General features: G+C 39.2%; 1 protein-coding gene and 2 long non-coding RNA genes across 6 annotated transcripts in view; 2 read left to right on the top strand and 1 right to left on the bottom strand.

The window, feature by feature from the left end:
* rbfox3a (RNA binding fox-1 homolog 3a) overlaps positions 1 to 12,201 on the top strand; it is a 257,697-nt gene extending 245,496 nt beyond the window's left edge. For all 3 annotated transcript variants that reach the window (XM_077733851.1, XM_077733850.1, XM_077733852.1), the window contains 5 exons: positions 3,527 to 3,659; positions 3,831 to 3,870; positions 5,946 to 6,004; positions 8,314 to 8,392; positions 10,669 to 12,201. In XM_077733851.1, coding sequence (XP_077589977.1) covers positions 3,527 to 3,659; positions 3,831 to 3,870; positions 5,946 to 6,004; positions 8,314 to 8,392; positions 10,669 to 10,713 — 356 coding nt within the window. In that variant the 3' untranslated portion in view covers positions 10,714 to 12,201. The remainder of the gene's footprint in view (positions 1 to 3,526; positions 3,660 to 3,830; positions 3,871 to 5,945; positions 6,005 to 8,313; positions 8,393 to 10,668) is intronic.
* LOC144208152 (uncharacterized) lies at positions 9,146 to 22,885 on the bottom strand. Of its 2 annotated transcripts, XR_013328840.1 has the most exons (7): positions 22,557 to 22,885; positions 20,317 to 20,499; positions 13,444 to 13,569; positions 11,593 to 11,667; positions 11,151 to 11,235; positions 10,489 to 10,709; positions 9,146 to 10,036 (listed from the first exon to the last, which is right to left on the bottom strand). It is a non-coding gene; the product is annotated as an uncharacterized LOC144208152 (long non-coding RNA). The 2 variants fall into 2 exon arrangements; XR_013328839.1 differs by having other exon boundaries at positions 10,489 to 11,235.
* Positions 22,576 to 25,850, top strand: LOC144208154 (uncharacterized). The gene is made up of 5 exons (XR_013328841.1): positions 22,576 to 23,069; positions 23,241 to 23,354; positions 23,681 to 23,785; positions 25,437 to 25,601; positions 25,743 to 25,850. It is a non-coding gene; the product is annotated as an uncharacterized LOC144208154 (long non-coding RNA).
* Positions 25,851 to 27,184: the final 1,334 nt, after the last annotated feature.

Here is a 27,184-nt window from a genome sequence, read left to right as displayed (position 1 = left end):
GTATATGTATAGATATAAGTATAGGTATGTGTGTATCTATATGTATATATGTATGTGTTTATATATGTATACATGTGTGTATATATATATATATATATATATATATATATATATATATATATATATATATATATATATATATATATATATATATATATATATATATATATATATATATATATATATATATATATATATATATATATATATATATATATATATATATATATATATATATATATATATATATATATATATATATATATATATATATATATATATATATATATATATATATATATATATATATATATATATATATATATATATATATATATATATATATATATATATATATATATATATATATATATATATATATATATATATATGTGTGTATTTGCAAAACTACCTCAAAAAAGACAGTTCCAGCATCAACACAAATTCAAGTCTTTTGTTGACCTTTTGACCCTGAAATTGAATATAAAGTAAGCCATTTTGGTTTTAATCTCATTCTGACATTTAGTGGCCTTAAAGTTTTTGGAATTAAAATAGCCTCCAACTGTATTTTTACCCTTTGATAAGAAAATTTAATGAACATAACTATCATAAAAAGACAAGACTCCAGCATCTAGTATATACCAAATTCATCAAGAAGTCAGCTATTATAGTTTGAGGAAGACATGTTTTGGCCAAGTTCTCTGAATTGTCCCCACTTGAAGGCCAGGAGGAAAAGTTCACCCTTATATTGATGAACATGAAACTACTTGGACATATCAATCATAGGAGAATTTATGAAAACCTGTCAAGGATGCCGTGCTCCAAACTGAGCAGCAGGTCAGCCATATTGGCTGTTTGAGTCTGTGGCTCACGTCAAAACAAATTGAGCAAACTCAAGCGGCTTTGGTGCCGTGTGGTGTGTATCAGCTATGCCAACTTTACCACAAATTGACCCCCCCGCCCCAACCTGCCTCACTTTTACCAGAAGCCTCAACGTTCACTTAATAAAAAAACATTGAGAGTATTTTCACGTTTGCAAAAGGGGATCTGTCCGTGGTCTGTGGCTATTTCAGCACCACGGACAGCTCCCTTCCCCTCCGGGCTGGCTAACAAAAGAGGTGGCGAGGGGATTTCCTTTTTTTTTTTAATCCTGAGGACTGGTGAAATGGAGAAAAGGGAAGGCTAATTGCCGACTTAATAAATGCGGACAGATCCTCTCTTTGTCGGCGTGTACGTTTGGGGGCTAATTAAGCGTCAAACTCTTGATGAGATAAAGCTGTTTGGAGTCCCCGGCGCGGATTAAACGCTCGCGTTAGCCGCTAAAACATCGCCAGCCGCAGCTTATGGCCCCATAAAACACATAGTCAACTCTCAGAGACTCATGCTCGTATTTTGGGGGAAGCGCTTTGTCCCGCACACCCACAAATAACCAGGGTTAACAGGTTTTACAGGAATAAAAATAAGTTTTTATACAGGCAGGAATTGGAACTGATATGACAATGGAAGCAAGGGTTGTGTTTGTATCTTTAGAAATGGTAGAAGTGGTAAATTATGAATGCATTCATATTTTTTGAAATATATGGACTTGTTTATTTCAAAATATTTTAAAAAATACATCGATAAGTCATGTTGGACAAAGATTGCAAACTAAATGTATGGCAATTTTGTATTAAATTAGAAATAAAAACAATTACAAGCTGATTTAATGGACACCAAACAAGAAATGTCTTGTTATATCGACAAAACAGTCTTGAAAATATGATTTTTTCCCATTATATTGGTAAGTGTTGTCATTTGAAGGGTGTTCTATGTTTAAAAAGATAGAAATAGTAATATAAATGTAGTTTAAAGTCAATTCCAATCTAATTTAATCGACACCAAACAAGAAATGTCAAATTATACCAACAAAACAATCTTGAAAATATGATTTTTGTTCATTAAAACGTCAAACGTCGCCATTGAAAGGGTCTTCTACATTTAAAAAGATAAAATAGTCATAAAAATTTAGTTTAAAGTCAAATTAACACAACTTTCTTCCCACAGTATTCAATTCAAGTCGAGTAAAGTATTAAAAAGTAGTACAGAAAAAGTACAATGGCAAATTTTTACCCATATATTGGTCCTGGCTTTCCATTTTTGTTTGACTTTGGCGTCCACGCTGGTCGTTGTTGCCTATCGAGGTGCGACAGCAGCTTGATTTATGGCTTATTATTGAGGCGGCGTAGCCTATCGCCGCCTCGTTATGAGTTTACCTCGGCATACATCAGCACGCGCGCCTCGCATACCGATGTCAACAAATACATAAAAGAACAACAGCCTGTTTGGGGCCGTGCTTACAAATGCTAACGAGACCGACGCGCCGTTGAAATAAATCATGGATTGAGGACTCGCAAACCCTTTTTTTTTTTTGCTTTTGAACTTGACGGCCGTAACCGTCCAATCCATCTATGGCAGTCAGCAGGGGGCCAGTCAGTTAAAAACTAATTCCAACTGTTCGATAAAACTCCAGCCAAGGGCAGATTAGATAAACATAGTTACACTGGAGCTGTAATCTTGTACTAAAAAAGTCAAACAACGTAAACAAATGTTAAGAAACAAATTTCTTGGAGCAAACATTTTAAGGTTATGTTGGAAATTCAAGTTCTCCTTATTGCCATTTTCTCATTTAAGGTCACCATTCAATCTGATTGGTCAAAGTGTCTAGGCTAAATTTTTTTTAAACAAAAACTTCCAACCAAAGTGACCCTAGAGGATTAATTTGGGGACTCCTGCATTAGCCCCTCCCCAAAAAACACCAAAAAAGCAAATATGCTAATATTTTTATTATCAATAAGTTACAGTGAAAGACTGAAAATCCATTTTTTTGGTAGAAATTGAAGTGACCCCTAGTTAAAGCCAAACATAGAGCATGACCCACCCTCGTCCTTCACCCCAAGCGCCATCCGCTCGCCGGTGGTTCCCAGATGGGCCAGATAGGAGGGTCACGGCGAGGTCGGGGGTGGGGTGTGGGGCTCGGCCGTCCCGGCCCATCTGTTTCATCTTTCCGCAGGGAGCTTGTGAACATCTCGTCACCTTCACCTTTTTTTCCAGATCGGTGACGTTGTCACATTTCTTACCTGCGATCATGTCGACCTCTGCCAATGTACCGCATGTTTGGCCACTAAAAATAATGTCTTTAGCAGCATGTAAAAATATTAAAACTGCCAAAATTGCTCCGTAAAACAAGGGATAGGAATGCAAAAAAAGAAAAACTAATCAGGAATACAGTAAATCACAATAAAGCCAATCATATGAGCAAGAAAAAATCCAATGGAGGTCAACAAAGTAGAGTTAATCTAACCCAAAACTATAAACAGTCTAAAAAGTAAATGTATTGTTTGTGGCTATTGCCCGGCACCCCAGCATACCTTTCAAATGAGCTATTTCTCAAATAATCTATTTCTCAAATAATCTATTTCTCAAATAATCTATATGTCAAATAATCTATGACTATTCTCATTGCATTGTTTTCCTTACGTTTCCGTAGTAACGGGCTTCCCGTACCCCGCTACGGGCACCGCCGTGGCTTACAGGGGCGCCCACTTGCGAGGTCGAGGGCGGGCGGTCTACAACACGTTCCGCACGGCCCCTCCACCGCCGCCTATCCCCGCTTACGGAGCGTAAGTGTCCCTTCCTTTTCTAGTCTCGCTTGATGGACGTCCATTCCATTGGGCTGTTCAGTCAACTATTTGCTCTCAGCCCCGCCCACTTGAAATGGACTGGCCGTCAATGGATGTCAATATCTTAAATTAAAACTGTGCCTTTAATCCTGTTTTTTTTTTCCTTGTTAGGGTGGTGTACCAAGACGGCTTCTACGGTGCTGAGATCTATGTGAGTACACTCAGAAAGGCGGTATGGGTAGAGAACAACGTGATCCCCCAAAAACCCCCCTCACTAGCTTTGGGCGGCGTCCCACTCTGACTGCCAAGTCGGCGTCGATTAGGCTGGCGTGGCTTCTGCCAAGAAACCTGACAAGAACACTTAAGACCCCCTCAGCTCCATGCGCCCAGACTTCTTGTCCCGACTTCTTCCATTTTGGGCATTTCTTAAGTCCTAGATGGGGTATACCGGTCCAATCTATGCGTTTTTGGTGTGTGCTAGGATGGGGAGGATGAGGGGGAGGTGGGGGTTCTCTTCCTGGCCCAAGTGGAGCCCAGCCGACACGGTCCCGGAGATAAGAGGGGAGGCGGCAGATAAGGGGATTAGCCGTCCCCATGGGCAGAGTTGCTTCAGGGGAGCACACTGCCCTTGATGGGGGGGGCGGCACGGGGCATTCAGGGTATTCAAATGAGTGCCGTGCCCCAGTTTAAAAGGGAGGGGAGATAGGTGCACCCCCCCAGAACCATCGCCAAGATAGTGAGATGACACGGTCGACTCTTGCTTTCACGCTGGAAGCGTCTGATAGAGAAGAGCCAGAGATATATGACCCCCATATCCCCTGCACCCCCACCCCCCGCCCGCATATGCCGCCCACGGTGACAGGCCTTGAGTTGTCACCGCGTTTCGTCCATTTGTTTTGTTTGTCCGGCCTCTGACCATTGTCATTTTGTCCGCAAATGTTCTATTCCAAAGGGTGTCAGACTTGGGTTGGCCACTTTATAACGTCAACTTGATTTCATGTGAGCTGAACCATTTTAGATATACTATTTAGATTTTTTTTATATAAATAGATTAAAAGAACTGGATTAAAAGCCCTTAATGTTCAATTTTTATAGATCTAAAACTGTTTATTTTAGCTTTTTTAAATATTTTTAGACTTAACAAAATGATTTTTGAACTAAAAAACTGAAAAAATGATAAATTACAATTATTGACTTAAAAGGGTGAAAATCAGGAAATGTAATATACATTTATACCCTTCATTTTATTTTGATCCTAAAACAGAAAGTCATCACTCATGATTTACTTTCCCGGGCCGCACAAAATGATGTGATGGTCCAAATTTGGCCCCCGGACCACCACTTTGACACATCTTTTCAATATAAAAATATCTACAATTCAACCTATCGAATTGTAAAAAATAGATAGAGAAAGTAGTTTAAGCATCTTTGTCGAATTTCATTCCAGATTTGTATTCCTTTTGCCAAAAACCAAATTCTGCAGTAGTGAATGAGTTAAAATGGCTTCCACTTAAATCCACGGCATCGACCCAATGCATCGTCTCCCTTTGCTGACCTGCTAACAAATTAGCCCCAACATCCGCTACATGTGTGCCTTATGCTAATGCATACGCGCGTCTCGCATGCCCGCCGAGACACAATAACAAATGTGCAACGCTGTCGCGAGCAGGATTTGACAACGTAGGCGCCGTTGATTTATGGCCTCCGCGTTTGCGGCCGCCGCAGTTGTAATCAGTCCCGAGGCGTGGCCGCCCCGCAGGAAGTCTGGCGCCAGCCACTTCCTGTCCCCTGCGGAAAAAAAAAACACCAACCTAAAGCGATGGCGGGGACGGGTTTGGCGTGACCCCGTGACCTTAATTCTCCCTTCGGCCGCGTTATGAAACAGGCCAGATGTGCAGCCGTTAATAGAAAAACAAGTCGGGCAGCTCCATTTTTCATTTGCGGCCTTCCAGCGAGCTCCTTAAATTAAATCCTTGCATACATTGGCAAATTAAGTCTTAGTCACGCCCCCTTCTGACTCTACTGGCCGGCGCCATTTGGAGAATAGAAAACAAGGGCCTTTATTCATGGTGATGGATTTCGAGCTTTGCCATCAATGGGAGCCTTTTGGCTATCAAAATGTGCTCAATTTCAGGGTTTTATTATAGTTTTGTCATGTTGTCATGACATCAGTCCCCCTGTATCTTCTTGACTCGCTAGTTATTGATGTCTCTTTGTTGGTCATGAAGCTGATGTTGAACAGTGCCCTCCAGTGTCAGAAATGATTTTTTTCTGGTTCTATTTCAGGGGGGATACGCTGCATACAGATTTGCGCAGCCCGCCACTACCGCCGCCTACAGCGACAGGTGAGTCTCACTGTTTTTGCTCAACTTTATAAAACCTTATGTCACTAGTACACTGCCCAAACCAGAACCAAACCAAATTTACCTTACCTGCAACCCGAACATTCATACAAACCATATTTTGAACCCCTAACCCGGCTTTAAAAAATCCTTTGGCAGAATTTCGACCGTGACCGGACGTTTGGTCGCCGGTATTTTGGTCGCCGGTCAAATGGTGACAGAGAGTTTACTGTTCAAACCAGCTCTCTGTTTAATATTTAAGTACTGTTTAATATCTAAGTACTGTTTAATATCTAAGTACTGTTTAATATCTAAGTACTGTTTAATATCTAAGTACTGTTTAATATCTAAGTACTGTTTAATATCTAAGTACTGTTTCATATCTAAGTACTGTTTCATATCTAAGTACTGTTGAAACCAGCTCTCAAAATTATATTAATGAGAGAGAGTTTAATATCTAAATATCTACTGTTTTCAACACTACTTAGATGTTAAACAGTACTTGGATATTAAACAGTACTTAGATATTAAACAGTACTTCGATATTAAACAGTTCTTAGATATTAAACAGTACTTACATATTAAACTCTCTCTCTCATGGATATAATTTTGAGAGCTGGTTTCAACAGTAAACTCAAAAGACCAGTGACCAAAAGGGACCAAAAGATCGGCGACCAAACGTCCGAGCACCACTTTTGAGAGTCTGTGTCATTTCCAAACTGTTGTGAATGAGCAATCTCACCATAAAACGAAAACTTTTACTTGTACACTATTTTTTTTTGGTCCCTGGCGAGAAAGCACTTTGAGGCGGACAAAATTGCCAATGTGCGTTAGACCCGGCAGGGATTCGGTGAGAGATAGTGGTGGATGAACTTGATGATGATGGCGATGATGTCAACTTGCACTCTGCACTTTTCTGACATTGGAGTCAGGGAATAAAAAAGTAACCTTGTTGGAGTTGAGACCATGTTGATGGAGGCTGAAGTTAGGAAGGCGCCCGTCCGCCCAAGGATTGAACGTGTTTGCTGATAAGGTGCGAGCGCGTGTTTGCACCTGAGAGGATAAAGATCATATCCACAATGTCAACATTTATCAGGCAGGGGAAGCTCAAATCACAAACTGCTGCTTGGTTCTTTTTTTTTTCTTTTTTTCCCCCCACCCAACGCCTTTTCCTGCAGATTTCTTGTAATTGTTTCTCTCTACTTGGTTTGTTTGTCATCTTCTGTTTGACTTCCGCCCGATGGGAAATGGGCCAGAAATGGAAATGACCGCAAAGTAAGCGCAAGTGAGTTAAATAGACCAGAAATTAATAATTTATCTACTGAATTTGAAAGGTTCAGGAGTTTGTGTCCTCACCAAAAAGAACAACAAAATCATCCAAACTACATTTGTTTACATTATGTAAATTCGTTTCAAACCTCAAAATATAAATAATATTAAATTATAAGCAATTCTATTATAGCCAGAATTGATCATTTCTGAAATAAAAGTACAGTCATAAAGCATAGAGCTTGTTTACTTCATATAAATTAGTTTCAAACCTCAAAATATAAATAATAATAAATTATAAGCAATTCCATGACAGGACAGTAACAAAGCATATATCTAATAGGGTAACAAACTATAAAAAAAATCAACAGCTCATTCTGGTTGTGACATCATCTTGTGTTTTTCAGTGGGCGGGGCTAAAGCAGCTAAGAAAGGTGTAGCAATTGCAATCAAAAAAAATTTAAGGCCTTTTCTGTCAGGTTTGTAGATGGACTTATGTCCAGAATATAGTCTGTTCCCCTTTTTAAGTCATTTCCTAGCACCCCTTAAAGGTCAGGTGACATTGGGGGTTGGGGGGGGGTTTCACCCTAGCGGGTATCATCTGCTTCTCTACTAAATGCACTTTAGTGGCATCGGGTTCAATCTGAAGATAAGAGAGCACAGTGGACCTAGCGATAGCCTTGCCGACCTTCGCTGCCGGGCCTCTTAAGGGCACGTTGAAGTCGTCTCCTTGAGGATGACTCCCTCCATTTTGCTGTGCTCGATTTGCCGCCTTATCTTCAGGCTACAGACCGGGAAGAGGAGGAAACACGTGAAGTAAATAAAAAATACACACCTTGTCCCGCCTGCAGGGAAAAGCGGACGGATTAGTTCCGAACCGACGACGGTGAAAAGCCATGTGGGGGCAGAGGGGGGCGTACGTTGGGCCGAAAAGCCCCTCCGGGCGTGACCGTGTTTTGGCCGTGGCGTCTTTTGTCTTGCGGTGTCTTTGTGTAAGTATGGCGAATGACATTCCATGGTTAACTTTGTGTTTTTCCCCACAGCTACGGCAGAGTCTATGCAACGGCCGACCCATACCACCACACGATCGGCCCCGCCGCCACCTACAGCGTGGGAACTATGGTAAGTCCCTCACCTTTACTTTGCTTGCTTGAGAAAATGACATTGTTGAAGAAGTGGATGGAAGAACATTGGTCGGGAAGAAAAATCACTTCCAGCCCTCCAGGGCAAACCATTTGACTGTTTTTAACATCAATGGTGCTGAAATGACAGCTCCATATTAAAATGAATTGGATTTAATAGTACTGTTAAAGGCATCCCATGAGTAAACTCAACTAAATTCCAAATATTTGGCCAAATGACAATAGAAAAACCACTTGAAAGTTTCATCCACTTCTTTATACTTTATTTGTTCTTTTTTTTCAGCAACACACGGTAAAAACAGTTTTTTCCTAATGTATAAAGTACTTTTGTTGTACTATTTTTACAATATACTTTATAAAATCACTCATTTTCATACACAGACATCACACAGAATTACAAAATACACTCAAATATCACACATACATACATACATACACATATACATACACATACATACACATACATACACATACATACACATACATACACATACATACACATACATACACATACATATACATACACATACAAATACATACACATACATATACATACATACATACCCATACATACATACACATACATACATATACATACATATACATACATATACATACACATACATACATACACATACATACATACACATACATACATACACATACATATACATATACATATACATATACATATACATACACATATACATACATACACATACATACACATACAAACATGCCCATATACACACACACACACACCCATAAAGACCATGTTGGTGTTTATGGATGCTGTGTTTTCTTTTTTGTTTTCCCCCCATTTTAAAGGCGTGTGTAGCAAAGCTGAAGCGTTAATGTCTGTTTTTAGCTAGCGTTTGCAGCCAACATCAAAGATGAAAAGTCCCCCCAAAAAAAACAACCAAAATCTTCCTTCCATTCGAACATCTTTCACTTTTTTGGATGGCGAGCTCATCAAATTTAGTACGCTCAGGGACGTAAAAAGAAGAGAAAAAAAAAAGCCAGCCAGTGAAGGGGGTGGAAAAAGGGGAGGAGCTTTTTTTTCAGCGGCATGCATTACCCCAACGTGGAAAAAGGCGCCGGGTTCCCCTGGTGCAGCTGCTAGCTAAAAGCTTTCATTAATTACATTTTTTTCCTCTTCTTTGACTTCATTAAAGATGTGCTGCTTATATGCTGCTTTTCCCCCCTTTTTCCTCTAAATTTCCTTCCATGACGCTTTAATCCCCACTAAAAATATCGACGCCAGAGCGTGCATGCGCCTGTTAGCAAATTGTGCAGGCAATAAAGTGGCCTTGATTTTTCTAATCGTACCAGGTAAATAGCCACTGTTTGGGGGATCAAAATGCAACCGCAATAATTTGATCTGTAGTTTAGTTAGGGAAAAAAATCTTTGCTCACAAGTTGGACTTTGAATGAGCCTTTGAAGACATTGAATTTGGATTCCTAATTGCAAGCAGGACTACTTGGTGCGCGTGTGTCCTAGATAATATGAGCCTGACTCGGGGCTGAGGTCCCGCGGCGCTCCTGGAATATTCCGCTCCTTTCTTTCCAGATGAAAGGCGTCTGCCGTTAAAAAAACTCCGCCAACGTCTCTCGCTTCTTCTTCCTGTCCCGGGAAGAAGAAGAAGAAAAAAAATAGTGAGAAAAGAATGAAACAATGACAGAAATAAAAGACAAAGAAAGAAAGCTAAGTAGAAGAAAGATGGGGGGAAAAAAGGTGGAAATGTAAATATGGAGAGGATTAAAGGAAATTAAGAGAGTATTTAGGGAAGAAAGGCCAATAGAAAAGAATGGAAATGGGGGGGGGTTTTGAGGGACTATAAAAGGAACAAAAGAGAGGACAAAGGAATTTGACATCAGACAAAGGGAAGGTTGAAGTAGTAAAGGTGTAAGGGAGAAATAGGAAGGTTCAAGGAGAAGATATTGAATAAAATGGGGAAGAAGAAGAGAAAAGAAAGAAATGAGATGGACAATAGCGAGAAGAGAAAACAATATGGAGATAACTGTATAAAAATGAGCGTCAAATATAGATAAATAGGCAATAAGATTTTTTTTTACCGATCAAATTTTAGCCTGATTTGAATTTGGGATTTGGGCTCGCCATCATAACCGACTGGAAGGAAATTTGAGGACAAAGAGAGAGCCGTGGCTGCGCCCATCCTTAACCCGGCCGGCGTCCAAATTGACAAGTGCCTCCGTCAATGCTGATTGGTCCTTTTTTCATCTTTGATGTTGCAGGCTAGCCTTTACAGAGGAGGCTACGCTCGCTTCACGCCCTACTAAAACAACCAAAGAACACACACAAAGACCTCTTTACAAAAAAAAAAAATCCCCTTCCCCAAAAAAAAACCAAGAAGCCCACCCCCCTTGTTGAGGAGACATACCTTAATGAGCAGCTCCACCTCCAGATGACTTTTCTAGCATCACCTTTTTAAACCTCATTTTCCTTTTTGTCCTTTTTTTTTAATTGTTTGTCTCTTTTGGTTGTTGTTTTTTAATGATTGCATTGTCGTGTTAGCGTGTACATAAATGCTGGACATTTTTACTATGCTTAAAAATATATATATACATATAAATATGATGAAATCAATATCTAATACATTTTATCTTAATTTACTGTTAATCAATAATATGCAAAGTAGACCACTGAGAACAAGAGTGGGCTAACTCCAGATTGGTCACTATGCGATTGGAACAAAATAAATGGGCTTGTATCTCACCATCTTGGACTTGGACCACATTGCAGTTTAGTATTTGGGTTCACTAAGATAGATATGTCTTGTTATAGGGCCCAGTTAGTCTTACCTGTAAAAAAAATAAAGAAAAAAAAAGTTAGTGCAATAGTGGGTCAAGTACAAACTTCCTTCGTACATTGCCACCAAATTCTTGATATTTTTAGTGGTTCAAGTACAAACTTCTTTCCTACATAGCCACCTAATTCTTGACTTGATATTTTTCCCGGTAGAAGTACTTAGCTTCATTGCCATCCAAAAAGCAGGAGTTGGCCCAGTGTTGCATTGAGTCATAATAATTGCCATGTGTAATGTAGAAATAAAAAGGAGTGTTAAAATTGGAAATGACAAGATTACTGAGAACAAGAGTGGTCTAACTCCAGATTGGTCACCATGCAATTGCAACAAAATAATTGGACTTATGTCTCACCATCTTGGACTTGGACCAAATTGCAGTTTATTATTTGGATTCACTTAGATAGATCCGTCTTCTTATAGGACTTACCTGTAAAAAAATAAATAAATAAAAAGTTAGTGCAATAGTGGTTCAAGTACAAACTTCCGATAATTTTAAGTACTTCGCTTAATCGCCATCCAAAAAGCAGGAGTTGGCCCAGTGTTGCATTAAGTCATAATAATTGCCGTGTGTAATGTAGAAAATAAAATTGTAAATGACGAGAACGGATTTAGCCCATTGTCGCTATCAGTGGCTTTTTTTTCTAAAGCTGAAAAGCTGTTAACATGTATAAAGTCACCTTAAATATTTATATTTATTCAAAATATAACATGCAAAAAAAAGCTGTAATGTACTACAATGTAGCTACAATTGTACAGGGAAAATATTTCAATGTATGCACATATACATGTGTTTTCTATATGTATTCCTATATGATGTGTGCTTATAGTATGCGTATATACAGTGCTGCAAGGGTCAATTGTAAGTCTTATTTTGGAGGTTAAAAAAAAGACTGTTATTTTATGTTAACTTGTTCATATTTGTGGTGAAAATTTGACTAAGTGACGTAATGTGCGTTAGAATAAAGCCGTGATAACAATTTGATTTTTGGGGGGTGTTAGAGCGTGTTTTTTTTGTTATTTTTGTTTGATTTTGGTTTTCTAAATATTATGTTGTACACTAAGAAGTTTAACTTTAGTTTTGTCATTGTTATTCAGGAACAACTTTTAAAATTCCTTAATTTTGAATGTGGTTTCAATCTCGAATCTATCAAAAATGATTATTATTTTACATTAATATTGATTAACCTGACTTTCTCAACAATATTTAAAAAAAATGTTTTTCCCCAAAAAGTTTTGAAGATTTAAAAGCAAAATTACAAACCAAACTCCCAAAAATACAACATGAATTAAAATAACTACAGTAAATATATGTACTCAAAAATATGAAAACCCCTCAAATTCTGCAATAAGTAACTTAAAAAATTGCAAAATTGCCCAAAATACATTTTCAATTGTAAAATTGAACTATAAAAACTTTTAAAAAATACCCAAAAACTTCGAACAAATGTAAAATTAACTTCCCCAGCTTAAACACTAATGAATACTATTTTCCCTGCAAATTATCATATTTCTTACATCACTTTTCACGTTAACTGGGTTTAGCCTTCCAGACGTGTACGGCGCCCGACGTTGATTGAAGGCGTCACGCCGTCTCCGGGTCGAGAGTTTGGGGGGGCGGCGGAATGTCGGCACTACAAAGCGCCGGCGAACTGGCGGTCTTAATTTATTTACAGAGGGAAGCGCGTTGGGGATGGCTCGCCGTCGCCGGCGATTAACCGCCGTCTGCCGTGACGACGGTCCCGGGATGCTGCGTGCCAGACTTTTCACTTTGCGCGCTGAAAAACTTGCAAAGTGGGCCGGTCTGATGACATGCGCAAAAAAAGCTGACGGGAACTCTCGCTAGGCGGGAGGGAGGGCAATGGGGAAGCTTGCACGGAACGTCAAAGTGGTTACTTGCAAAAAAAATGTACAAAAAACATTTTTGAAAGCCATTGACTATGATAGAAGACTAATCAATATTAACAATAGCTCATTTGCTGACATGCCACCCAATTTAAATGGACTGGAAGTCTCTATGAGTGATAAACTAAGGATTTTTCAAAATGTCAATGGCGCTGTTCATTTCAGCACTTTAACTGAAATTAGCTTAATTTTTTTTTTTGTAAAATACGACTAAGTATAAAAAAAAATGGAATATAAATTATACAGGGTGATCCAAAATGTTTTGTAGGCTAAGAATTTTGACAATTTTCGTTGGAATTACCTCAAATTTGTGTGGAAACTCACATTCCAGCCCTTTTTGTTGAATTTTTTGGTGCACTGTCTTCGGTCCGAACATAATCTCCCACGCAAAATGGCTTTTCTTTTGAAGGGAATGGCATTTCTTGACCTGAAAAGATAGAAATGCCAAATGTTACATGTAAAAACTGGATTTTTTTTGACAGAAGCTGTTAAAATTTCAGGTAATTCCAACAAAATTTGTCAAAATTATTGGGCGATGAAATGGGGTCAAACATTTTGGAACACCTTGTATAATATACTTTGTCCCAAAATAATGTAATGTTTTTATTAAAAAAATTGCTAAAATTGCTTCATACAAATTATCTAATTGCTCAAAATGCAAAAAAAATGCACAAAAAAGTATTTTTCAAAGTTACACAAGTACTTTTTCCCCAAAAAGTGTCTAAATCATATGAAATATAGAAAGATTACATGTCTAAAAACTAATTCCTATAAAACAGCCCAAATTGTGTTCTAATCTATTTTTGTTTCTTAAATTCTCCCTGAAATGTCTCAACAATAAAATTAGAAGGTCAGGTCAAAGAATAGGACAAAAAAAAGATCAAAAAAAGAACAAAGTGGTCAAAAAAAACAAAAATGTCCAAGATTTCGACCCAAAAAAAGTCAACTTTCCTCTCTTGTGGTTTTTTGTGGTCCGCAGTAAATACCAAATGTCGGCGAGAGGAAGTAGCGCTCGGCACGGACAAGAGGAGGCGGAGCAACTTAAGCGCGAGACGGGAGGGGGGCGTACAAAACGGCGCCGTGGAAAAATAAGCCGCCTCCCCCGCCCCGCCCCCGCCAGGGACCGACCGTCATTTTGGGGGCGGCCAGGAAATGGACAGAAAGAAAAGAAAAAGGATGAAAGGCGTCCCGTTATTAGAAAACATTTTATTTTTCTATACTTTTGTCACGTGTGTGTATAAAGGCGTATAAATATATATATGTACAAATTTGTCTTTTTATGTTTTCGGGGGAATTCGGAACAGGTGGGCGGCCGGACGCGGCGGAGGAGGGAGAGGCCGCGCCTCCTCTTCCTCCTCCACCTGCTCTACTTCCTTCCTCCCCGCGGACGCTGTCGTGATGTCACTTCCTGCTGGCAGCAGCCCTCCCCTCTGGTTTACAGCGCCCCGCCCACGGCCGAGGGGCGCAAAGTCGGCCGTCGACTCTAACGCGGTTTTTGCGCTGCGTCCACACGTATGCCAAAAAAAAAAACACGTAAGAAAAAGTAAGTTGCATTTTTTTACGATACGTAAAAAGAAAAAAAAGTGAGAACTTTTGTTTTCGTAGACTCAATTTGCAACGTTTATTTTACCGTTTGGGAAAATACCGTTTTTTTTCGTCAAAAAGGCGGCCATGTTTTTGAAAGAATTATTGAAAAAAATGAGCAAAAAATAGACATTTTTAATTATTTCTCGGTTCAAATCCTAAAAAAATAAATTTGGAATTTTTTTTGCTCAAAACATGAATGTTTTTTTCAAAATATTGAACAATTATATCATAAAAACTTTTATTTTCATCAAAATTGGTGTTTTCTTGTAAGTTAGAGAATAGGGTTTTTTTGTTGAACCAAAATATAAGCAGATTAAACAAAAAAAACTGACATCAGTAGCTTTAAATATTATTATTATTTCTATTTTTTAATGGGCCTACGTGTGGATTCAGCCATCCCGCCGTTGAGTGTGCTAGTTTTTGTGTTTTTAGGGGAGGAAACCTGGGACTTTTTGGTCGAAAGGCTGGCTATGTGGAAAGAAAGAAAGAAAGAGGAGAATGTCGGTTGCGTTCTTTGAATGTACTCTTCTCTGCGTGTATTCCTTTTATTTGGGTTCTTCTTTTTTTTTTGCTGTACATAAATATATAGACATATCTATTCTATGGGCTGTGCTGATGTCAGGGAGTAGAGGGGGCGGCCACACAAGCCCCCCTTTAGATTTCAGTGCCCCCTTCCCCTCCCATCCCCAGCCCCCTGCACTGAATATGCCCCTGATATTAACTGTAACATGTGATCATGTGTTATATGATTGAACGTGTGATGGTGATTGTGTGATCCCGACCCCCCACACCCCCCCAGATCCCCTTAACTGAACCCCCTTTTTCCATATCAAGCCCCACCCCCAACCAACCAACCCCTCCACATCCCCATCTTTGACTTGGCTTCCTTTTTTTGGAATTAATGACATCCAATTTGCGGCTTCCGGCCTTTGTGGGATTTGAACACGCGGCCTCCGAGCGCTTTGATCAGCAGCCGGCGGGGAGAGCGCTCGCTAATGCTAGTCCACGGGCTTTTTTTTTTTTTTTTTTTACAGATAGGGGGCTGGAGGGCGGACTCCCACCAGGCGCTTGGAAATTTGCTTGAAGCTAAGTGAAGAGCAAACTGTGCAACCTTCCTTTAAAATGATTCACCCTAACTTGCATAATAGAATTCAAGGGAATTGACCACAAATACAGTAAATCATCCCATGCGCTCATAACTAATGCAACGAGTCCATTTCATGGTTGTTAATGTTAACCGCCTGATTGGGGAACAGAAATTTGCCGGAATCATCAATTTGCGTATAAAAAAAATAGAAACAACTTAAAAAAAATACATGCACAAGCACATTTTTGGGGGGGTTTCTTGATAATAATGTTGTGCAATAGAAATGGCCCAAAAAATATATGTTGTAATTAATAGAGTCACCCATTTTTAACTGATTGCAGAGTATTGAAAATGATAGACATCCAATTTATTTCAACTGGAATTGCTGACTGTGAATGCTCACTATGTTTCAGTGAGAGATTGACGGCTCTAATTCGCAGTCGCAATTGATTGGACATCTTGCGATGTTCGCTAATAAATACTACTATCATAAATACTGAAAAGCTACATGCTGTTATATTGCACACTAGAAATCCTCCCATTTATGCAATGTATACATCGGAATTAATGCAAGATCTGATACGCCATTTTTTTAAGGTTTTTCCGCAAATTTTGGCGTGCAAATTTTGGCGTGCAAATTTTGGCGTTGCAAATTTTTGGCGTTGCTGATTTTTGGTGTTGCTAATTTTTGGCTTTGCAAATTTTTGGCGTTGCTAATTTTTGGCGTTGCTAATCTTAGCGTTGCTAAATTTAGGCGTTGCAAACTTTGGCGTTGCAAATTTTCGCGTCAAAACTCTTCGTGTTGCAAATTTTCGTGTTACAAATAAACTCCCCCAAAAAATAATCCACAGTGACTAAACGCAACCGCCTGGTGTGAGTCCGTCACAATCGTAATTTCTTCCAGAGGCCGCGTGTTCAACTCTCCGCAATTTTTCCCCGATTTAATTTCTATTGGTCAAACAAATCAGGGCTCCTCCCACTTTGACGCTTCCTGTACAGTTAAAAAAAAGACTTCCTGCGCGCCGTCCGACGGCGGGCAGAGACGAACAACCGCCACGTCGTGGTCGTTGCTTTGCGGGTCCTCCGCCGCCAATGAACTATGCAGTACCCTTAACCACCTCATGATGTCACTCATCTTAGCAAGACTGTTAGCAATCATATACAAAAAATCGAAGGTTTTGGATTTTTATCGGACAAAAAAAAACGATTGACGTTTGGTGGAAGTAAAAGATCGGAATTTGTGAGACTAGGCCAGTTGTTTACGTAGCAGATATATTAAATACAAAAAAAATGTCTATTTCGGTGTTTAGATGTCGATGTTTTTACAGATGATGATTAATATTGTTCTGTTTTAGCGTTGAACCGTTTGATAGCAAAAAAAAATGGAGTCTGGTTTTCTTATTTGGTTTTTGACAGGAATAGAAAGGAAAATAAAAGCCGCAGTTGCATTGCATGGCTTCAAAATGTTGTTTTGCTCATGGGTTGAGGTAGGAAAGCAGCTTTAATTGTTTTTGATAGTCGATTCATTATTTTGGGGTTTATATTCCTCAAGATTTCAGACAAATAATGAAGTTTCTTTTAATTTTGTCAATTTCTTTCAGTCCGAAAATTGATTAAAATGTTGATTGTAGTTTTTATGAAGTAAAAATCCTAGCGAATGTCTTGTTTTTCATAAGAAAACATAATTCATATATACTTTTGAAAGACTGAAATTGACAATAGCTCAAAAAAACATTGATAATCGAAACATTTTCGTTTAACTTTGATTTAATCCGTTTTTTTAATCATCGTTTCATTGTTGAAGCTCTATTTCAGATGTTTACTTTGTATATTGTAGTGTTTTTACATAGTAAATGTAAATGACTATTATTGTCAAGTATTAAGAGCTTGTAAGTACACTTTTATGGAGAAAAAAAGTCAATCCTTCTGCTTTCATAAGTTTGCCTTCAACTTTGTACATAATTAAACGCGGTAAAGCAGCTTTAATTTTTTTTTAACCATTCCCATCACTCCCTTGAGCCCTGAATTCCACATCTTAACCATTAGCATAGCATCAGAATTACCAGTAAAAAGTATATAAAAATGTATTCCTCTTAATCTGTTTTCATAATATAATCTTTTTTATAAACACATATTGCAGTTGTGCTGGCTTTCATACTGTTGTACATATTATAGCAGCTTTTAATTCCGTTTTCTTTTACAATTTCGTAGCAAAAAAAAATCCAATGAAATATCAAGTATATCACTCACTAAGCACCATTATTATTATTATTATTATTATTATTATTATTAATACCATTCCTTGGTTAGCCTTTAAACTGGTCAGATCTTTTAAGAGACAACTTGATGCTTTGAAAGAACCCCGCCATTTGTTTCCATGGTAACGCTTGTAAATAATACAGCCCGGTCTTCCACTCCTTTTGTAGCCACGCGAGCGAGCTTGCAACAGTTGCCGCACGACGACCAACGGGTGCTTGTTCATCTCTGTGCCAATTTGGGGCCCCGCCCCCTTTCCAAAGTGACCAACATCTAGCCCCCTCCCATCCCAAAGTACCACCCAGTATGTGTGCCCCTCCCCCTTTTTTGTACTCCTGCTGTTCTGTATATTAGACTCCTCCCCCTTCTCCCTACTTCATCCCATCACTAAAAAAAAACGACTTTCTCCTTCCCCTAAAAAATGTGTATTTTGTTCAAAAACAGCAAATTTATTTATAAGGATTTTTTAAAGACTTTATCTCTTTCTGCGTTTTGTAAATGTTCGAGGTAAAAAAAAATATGACGTTTTAAAAATGTTAAATGGTTATATTGAAAGGTTAAAAAAAATGTCTCCCTTTTCTTCCTGCCCTTGTAATTTCTTCTTGTGTTTTTTGTTTTCTTTCTCTTTCTGTATGCTTCTCTTTACGTGCTTCAGATGAAGAGTTCTATTTATTATGACATTAACGTTACAATTATAATTATGACCAATTATTAATATCATCATCATTCATTATGACCATGAATAAACTTGTCTACTTCAAGGCGGCGTCTGCTGCTGTCTGTCAAATAATGCTTTAGCGATAGCGACGGTAGCTAATGCTACATGACGCTATACAGTGTTCCCTCGGTTATCGCGGTTAATGGGGACCGGGACCACCCGCGATAAGTGAATTTCCAAGAAGTAGGGATTCCCCTTCAAAAATGCTTAATTTGAATTTAATTCCAAAAAAAAATATTTTGTTTTATTTATTTTTTATTTTTTTTACTTCCCTGTATACAGTACACCATATAGAATAGGGGTATAGGGAGTTTAATTCATGTTATAACAAAAAACTGTAAAATATGTCTTTTCAATGTAATATTTGTATTATTTTTTTCCCCAAAAAATCCGCAAAGCTCTGAGTCCGCGGTAGCTGAACCGCAAAGTAGCGGGGGAACACTGTATTTGCATTAACAAAGCAGTTTGAATCATTATATCGACCTTGATGCTTCTACAATTGACGCAAAGCCATCAGTGACTTTGTTAAAGTCAGCTATAGGCCTCACTATACTATCAACAGACATGATGACATCACAGTTTGCAGCGACACAAATATCGTAGCATCCCTTCGGACTATTTTTTTTTTTTTTAGTTTTGGCAGCGGATGTAATGACAGCGAATGATTCATGAGGCAAATTATGAGCGGATCCGACCCGGTTACAACCCAGTTTGCTTGTCAGTTCACTCAAGTATTTATACGAGCGTAATTAATCTCAGCCGCCATGGAAAAAAGAAGAAAAATGCTTAGCGGGCGTTCTCTCAAAAGGCCACGCTTACCACTAGTCTGTAGAAGAATAAGGAATGGAAATAGAAAGAAAAAAAAGGCTAATGCTTATTATCGCTCTGTCTCTTTTGACAACTGTTAGAAATTTGACTAATTGGATTAATTGGGAGCCTATGAAAGAAAAGTGGGGAAGAAATGGGATGTGTCGATTGGTTTCGAGTTTAGGGGAGATAGCAGCCTCTAGTGACGATTAATAAAAACAGCAACCTGCTAGCTTACATAACAACCTGCACTTAACATAACCTTGTTGCTATTTTTATGACATTACAGGTTGTTTTCACATATTGCATTCCTTTTAATAGAAATTGAATGATGAGGGTTTATCGTTCAGATTTTTCAGGACCATGGAGAGCTCCAGTGCACCAGAAAAGTTGCCTACCAGTCAGAGTTCTAAATCACACACATCTACTTTTAGTTTTTTCCCCTTTTTTATTTTTAAGCACCTTTTTAAAGCCTTTTTTCTTATTAATCTGCTCTATAACTCCGCTCAAGTTTTGGATGAAACTTGATTAATTAGCCAGGACGTAAGTGCGGAAGTCAGCAAGTTATAGTTTGATTAAGCCGACTCTTTAATTGATGAACGTTCTCTTGATTGATGAAACGATGATTAAATTTTTTTTTCTCCCTCTCAGTACAAACTGAAAATATGGAGAGGAAAAATACATGGCTGATAAATCATCCTACATGGTATCCATCATACCTTGGGTAGTGTGTGTGTGTGCGTTGGTGAGCAGCAGGTTTCCTCGTCGACTGCTTTCGACAGAACATCCATCAGGACGCCCGCTTTACCATCTGCCAGCTCCACTGCGGTAGCGGCTCGGCCCGACTCGGCCCGGCCGGTCGGCTCAGCCCTGCTCAGCGCCATCTGCAGCTCACTTCCCTCCTGAACACCAAAACAACGAAAAAAATCACTCAAAATGAAGCTTATATTCCATTTTTATGGTCTACGACAGTTATTAAACTCTGAATTTTATGGTTTGTATGTGGATAATAAAAAAAATAAGGTGACAAGAAGATTTCAAGGTACGTATTTGATACGTTAATCAATAGCCTCAGACTATGTGCGGATTAATGACTACACTGGCATTTACACTTGACATAACGCACTGCTAGCTCAATTATAGATGTTTTAGTACTTTGATTGACCAACAGAGGGTGATACACACCCAAAAAAAGACAGATGTAGTATTATTGGTCGATGCTAATACTGTAACGATACCAAATTGTTTTAATTTTTATTTATTTTTCATTCCACTGCCATTCTTGCACTACAATATATTACAATAAATTCAGAACAGATGATTGGACGCCACGAGGTTGAATCATTTTGGTGCCATGTCGATCGAGTGGTAGAGAGAAACGGATCCTGGTAACCACAGATTTGGAACCCACAACCATCTGCTCATCACAGGTGAATCAAGCTATTGTTGTAAAACAATGGCTAACAGTGTGTTCTATTTTTGGATGTTAAGCGCAACAAAAGTTTCTTTACTAAAACATCTTTTTGTTATTGCCTTCCAGCAAGTTCAAAGCGTGTCACATGGAGGCCCGATGGAGTTTTCAGCCGGTCGGCCCTACGTTCACCTCCTCTCCGCTGTCACCAGGCCATCGGGTAAAATAATGATAAGGAGCCGTGAGAGGAGCTAAGAATAGAAGTTAAAGTGCTGAGCGTGCAGAATGGTCGAATCGGCATTTACCCAATGAGGTGAGCTGGCGTTTACGTGCATCACTCTGAAGGGAATGCAAGGGCAGCCTGAGGCGAGGAAAGCACGCAAAGGGGCCTTCCGTGGCGTCGGAAGTTGGGAGAAAGTGCTCATGCGTATAGAAAAAGGAAATTGAATATTCCAGAACTTTTAAACGCAAGAATTAAGCCCATTTTAAGCTTTAAACTTTTAAATCAATACTCAATCCACTGTCAACTTTGCATGTTAGTACTATGTTTTTAATTTATTATAACTAGATTCTAACACTGTGATATCAAATAAGTGTGTCCACTGCCTGGGGTCTGTAGTTAACTGGGATAGACTCCGGCACCTCCCGCGACCTTTGTGAGAATAAGTGGGACAGAAAATAGCTGAAATTATCTATTTAATGTACTTTTCAACATATTCACATTGCGATATTTAATAACATTTGTTCAGTAGGTCCGATATACCGGAGTTGACCCCCCAATTAGGGACCACCATAGCGGTGATGATAACCCTGCCGCATTGCCAAGTGGCGCAGGATTTAGCAGCACCGCCACTTGTGTCCATCTGCACACCGGATTTAAAATGTGGCTTCGCTGCGACCCGTCTGTTGTCCGGAGCCTCTGGAGACCCAATAGGGATGGGGAGGAAGGCCCGGTGCCAGGTAACAATAGCGCAGCCTATGAAAATGAGGTTGAAGGGGTCTTGTTTTCTGATCTTTGTGAGCCGGTTGACGGCTGACCTCGATTTGGCTTCTGCTGCCTTTGTTTGCACAAAAATTTGAGGATTTGCCATTACTGTTTTCCCATTAGCAAAATAACAAATGTCAGGCCTTGATGCCAGTTTTCAGTTAGTGAAACTTGGCTTAAAATATGTATTTTTTTAAAGACAATGCCCTAAATGATACTTGAAGTTAACCACTGCAGCTTGAAGTTTCTATTTTATTCTCATTTTAGACCACCATAGCAATTAGAAGATAGCGTTGGCAAAGTATAGCCTGTAGAGGACGCTCTTTACATATACAATAACTCTCCAAACCTTGTTTTTCAGATTTCTGGTCATACAGACAACCTCCTTGAGCACATTGAGAACCAATATGAACAACATGAGCTTGTTATAACCACCCACCAGTATCACATCTGCCATTTACCAGGTGTATTTCTACTATTATGATCTGGTCATAACATTTAACTATTAATATCCATGCATATAACATCTGAAAGCCACTAGAATTTACCCAAATTTGGCTTACCTTATTTTTCAGGTCAGTTCTTTTCACTTGTGTTTCTTGAGGTAGTCTAGTTATATTTAGTCCATATATTTTTTCCATGGAAAAACACGCTCAAACTTTTCCTGCATATTTTGCAGACCCGCTCTTTCTAACTCAAAAAACAAAAGCTGTTCTCAACTTGCATCGCTTGTTCTTCCTATTTACACACACTTCGACAGCCAATCTAACTTATAACATGCACAATATCTTATTTCTACTTAAGTTTGAGTAATCGACGCACCACGTTTACATTACAAGCGTCACTTTCAGCCGCATGTTCAAGCCCTGCTGTGATTGGATGCGCACCGTGATTGCATAGTACCCAACGATTGGACGACTGGACCAGCAAAATGTTTGTATAGAAAAAAGTTATACTATATCTAATCCATCTGCGTGCGTTCACTGCGCTGGATACGGTTTCTTGTGCACTGAGAGTGCTGAGTTTGTGCAACTAGTGCGCAACTTAGAGCGAGCTTTACTCTTAACTACACTAAAGTAAGTATCAATTGCTTTCCTGTATGCAAGATCCACATTTGTGTAGATGACTTGCTCACAGCTTCATTTCATTGTGATTTTATGATCTTGAATGTAATAATTTTAACAAAAAACGGACTTAAACCTAAAACAACCTACACCCAAACCCAATTTCTTATTATCTCATGTTAGGAGTGGTTCAAATCCGGTCATGGAAACCCCTATCCCTGTTTTCCATATTTCCTTCCACTAACACACCTGAATCAAAGAATCTGGATCCATATCAAGATTCTGGACAGCTTGCTGGTGAGTACAGGCTTTCGAGGACCGGGCTTGCCATATGTTATAGTATCTTTTGCTTAGATGGAATGTACTATTTATACTTCTGTTTCTGGATTTCTTCCATTTGGAGTTTTGACCCCGATTCCAAAGAAAATGTGGCATCCACTGATTTTTGTCTTCAACATATTGTACTGTCCTAAATCAAGTGTTTGTGCAAAATCCTAACAATCAGCACGTTTTCCCAGTAGCACTGTGAAATCTCCACAGCCTGGATACATTCATCCTTCCCACCCGGGCACATATGACGGCCAATTTTTGGCCTTTTACCTCTTTTTTTTTTTCTTTTCCAGTCATGGGTCCGCCTCTGAAAATAGCTCCAGGCAAACTCAGATAAAAAAGGAGTGATGGTGTTGGTAAAGGCCACCACCACCACCACCACCACCACTACACATAAGGTATCATTCCAGGTCTTTTTTTTTTCTTCTCTTCTTTCTGTCGTCTCTGCCATATTGTCCTGTGAGGCGACAGGAAGGCCAGGCCACCAAGGGGAGAGCATATGTCGGCCTTTTGCCTTTCCTTCTGCCAATGCTACTCCCATGTGTTACTTCCTCTCCCATCAGGCCACCTGTGCAGACCCAACATTTGCAGATTATGATCAAAGCCAACTGACCAGAATATATGATGATAATTTATATATTACCTGTGTTTGATTCCATAGATTGGGAAAACAATGTCAAAAATCAATGAAGTCATACATAGGTTAGTCAAGGAATGAAATAATATGGTTCTTTTGAGATTATAGGATGGGTGAGATTAATATTTTTCAAATTATGCATGGGTGGAGTAAAGCAGTGTCGTCTGATGACTCCTTAAAAACTATTAGGGTCTAATATGTCAGCACTACTACTCTAGAGTGATCTTGACCAAGTGTCTTGTACGTGATGAAGGTCTTGTCCAAAAGAGATTCATCGGCTCCTCCTACTAGCAGAAATTTATAGATGCAATAAATCTGCTGCGTTTACCTTCAAACTCGTCCATTGCATCTCCCAACGTTTGCGTCCATTCTTGAATAGTGAGCGCCATTTTCCCAAAGTCAAGAATCAATGGATTTTCTTCTACCCTCAAACTCCAAAGTGTCTTGAATACCTTTAGCTAGAAAGCGGAATGGAACCCATGAGCAGGAAATAAGCCAGTGAGAGGAAATTTAGGAAATGTTATGTAAAAATAATCATACAACTAATAAAGACTAGGACAAAAGTTAACAAAAAAAAAAAACTAAACAAGGGAGATGGACAGAGACGAACAGGCAAACATTACTTAGACAAACAGAAAATACACAATCCACATCAATACACAGAAAACACGGGGTTTAAATGCACAGACAAGGGTTGATGACAATCACAAACAGCCGGGTTACACAAAGAAAATACAACCATCCACCAACTCCAACAAAATATGACAAAAAAGAGTCAATTTAATGTATAGACTGTTTTTTTCGTCTTTTTACAAAACCTGGCAGGAATTCCATTAGAAAAACCTCTATCGAGCAGACGTCCTTCGAAACTGCAAGCCCATACACAATCTCCCCTGTTCAAATTTCCATTTGTTCGCTTCATTGATCAGCTCTCCGACCGAAGAGCTCACCAAGAGATTGATCAGACGCTGCGGTTTTGTGTACATTTATTATGCCACGCCATCAATGCATGTCACATGGTACGTCCGCAGAGGACCCCGATGTCCTCCTCCCGTCTTTTCCACAAGGGCCTCACTGTCCCCCCCCCTTACTCCATCCCCACCCCAAGATTCATCTGCAGAGCCAAAATCAAGATTAATGGCTTTTCGTGCTCTGCTACAGTTTGAAATTGTCTTTCAGTTTTGACATTATGGAACGCATCAACGTTAGAAAGACGTGCAGAAAAAAATGACTCATTTTGTGATATGCCAGGCAGAAAAAAAAGCAGATAAAGGCGCTCAGTTTCTGTAATCAAGTTGAATTTTTGGTTCAATTAACTTCTTTTGATTCCTTTTTAAAGAAAAAACTTTGACTTCTACTTCTGTGAGCATAATTGAACGTATTTCTGATGTATTTCTCCTCCCAAACTGTAGGTGGGACTCAACCCACGACTTACCTGGCCAAGGGAATGGGTCCTCTGAGAAAAGAAATCCAAGAAGAGCCAACAGCAGATTGCCTGAAAATACCTGTGCGACCTTTCGCTACGCTTCTGCCTGAAGCATTTTGCTGAGTCCAAAAGTACCGCAAGGTCGCTGAAGGTGAGTCAAGAAATGAGGATTGATGCCCTGGGTGAGCAGGACAGAATGGCACAATGACAATTAGCAGCTAGAAAATGTCAGAGGGATTACCATCACATTTCCCAGTCAGCTCTTTGCTGTTTTTGTTGGTCCATTCAATAGGACCAGAGAAAATGCAAGCATGGGAAAGGAGTAGACACTCAATTCCCCTTAAGCATGCCACAAAGTTACAGACCCTGACCCTCCACTTGAAGACCACTACTTTACACTAAGTAAATAATGCACACTACAGATCGTTATTAACTTGTTCATTATCATTAGTAATTTTTGTCCAGGCTTAAAACACGAATTCACTCATTTGAATTATTCTGGTCATTATTCTGGCTTCTGTGTGACGGCGCCATATTGGAGAAAAAGCACAATGAAAAGCCTAATATAGAGAGAGGTATGAGCGACAAATATATATAATTTGTTCTCTTTCGTGTCATAGCGCCCGCTGAACTATTTTCAGGTTTCAGTCCAAGGCTTTGTGACAGTTTTCATCAAAGTCTCCATTGGTCAATTGACTTGCTTAAAAACATTGAACCCTTGGACTATTGTTTGATTTCTCATTAGGAGTTGCAGTCTTGCAGCAATGAGACTCTAAACCAGTTTATCAATTTCTGTCAGGCCACACAAAATGAATGGAACACTCGCCTATTGAGTTTTTGGTCATCAAGTTAAGAGTAAAGTCCTTGAAGAATGTTGAATGGGTCCTTGAATGGGGTTAAAAAAAAATACAATAACTTTTTCACGTGACACGTCTTTCTTCTCTCGGCCAAGGTCCCAATTTGGGGTCTTCCATTTAAGAAAAGCAAACAGCGACTAAGTGATTCCCCCTTTATTTCCACAAGGACTCGTTCGGTCTCAAAATGTCGTTAAGCCGCTTGTCTTCATAAGTGCAGGCTTTGGCTGAGGTCCAACCGTTGGCCATCTTTAGTCGACAAAAATGATGACTAAAGGGGATTTCATAATCATCGAAACAGAAGAGGACGTTGATGATTTTGTCTTAGACTCTCCTGGTCCTCTTTTACATGGTTAAATGATTTTGGGGCACAATAGAAGTCCAATTGGACAAAGGTAGATTGTCTAAAAGTTTGCCTACCCTTGGTCTAAAACCTGTTTAAATCCAGGTTTTCCTCTTCAAGCCATTGTCATACCTCTAAAGTAAAAATTTAAATGCGTTAAAATTAACACAAAATATAATGTTACCAGTAAATGATAAACCACTTTGTATTAAACACGTGACTACTGGATTTCTCACCAAATCCAATGCTGTTAGCCTCTCCACAAATACTAATTGTATCCAATTGGGAAATCACTACAACCAGTAAGCCAGCCCCATGCTTCACCCTGAGGGTGAAAATCTAGGATTCTTAACCAGACAGGTGGAATTGAGCAGAGCGAATAAGTCCAGTTACCTTCTGTTCAACCTTGATGGATAACACAGTGAGAGAACAATTCCCAGAGAGTCTCTGAGAGAGAGCGAGTCAAGGGCAAACCTGTTGAAGTGAGCTATGGCCAGACCTGTAGCAGAACGCCTCTAAGAGATTGTGATGACGCAT

The sequence above is a fragment of the Stigmatopora nigra genome, chromosome 15 (assembly GCF_051989575.1).
Source record: "Stigmatopora nigra isolate UIUO_SnigA chromosome 15, RoL_Snig_1.1, whole genome shotgun sequence".
Lineage (NCBI taxonomy): Eukaryota > Metazoa > Chordata > Actinopteri > Syngnathiformes > Syngnathidae > Stigmatopora > Stigmatopora nigra.
This window is presented reverse-complemented; position numbering and strand designations above follow the sequence as displayed.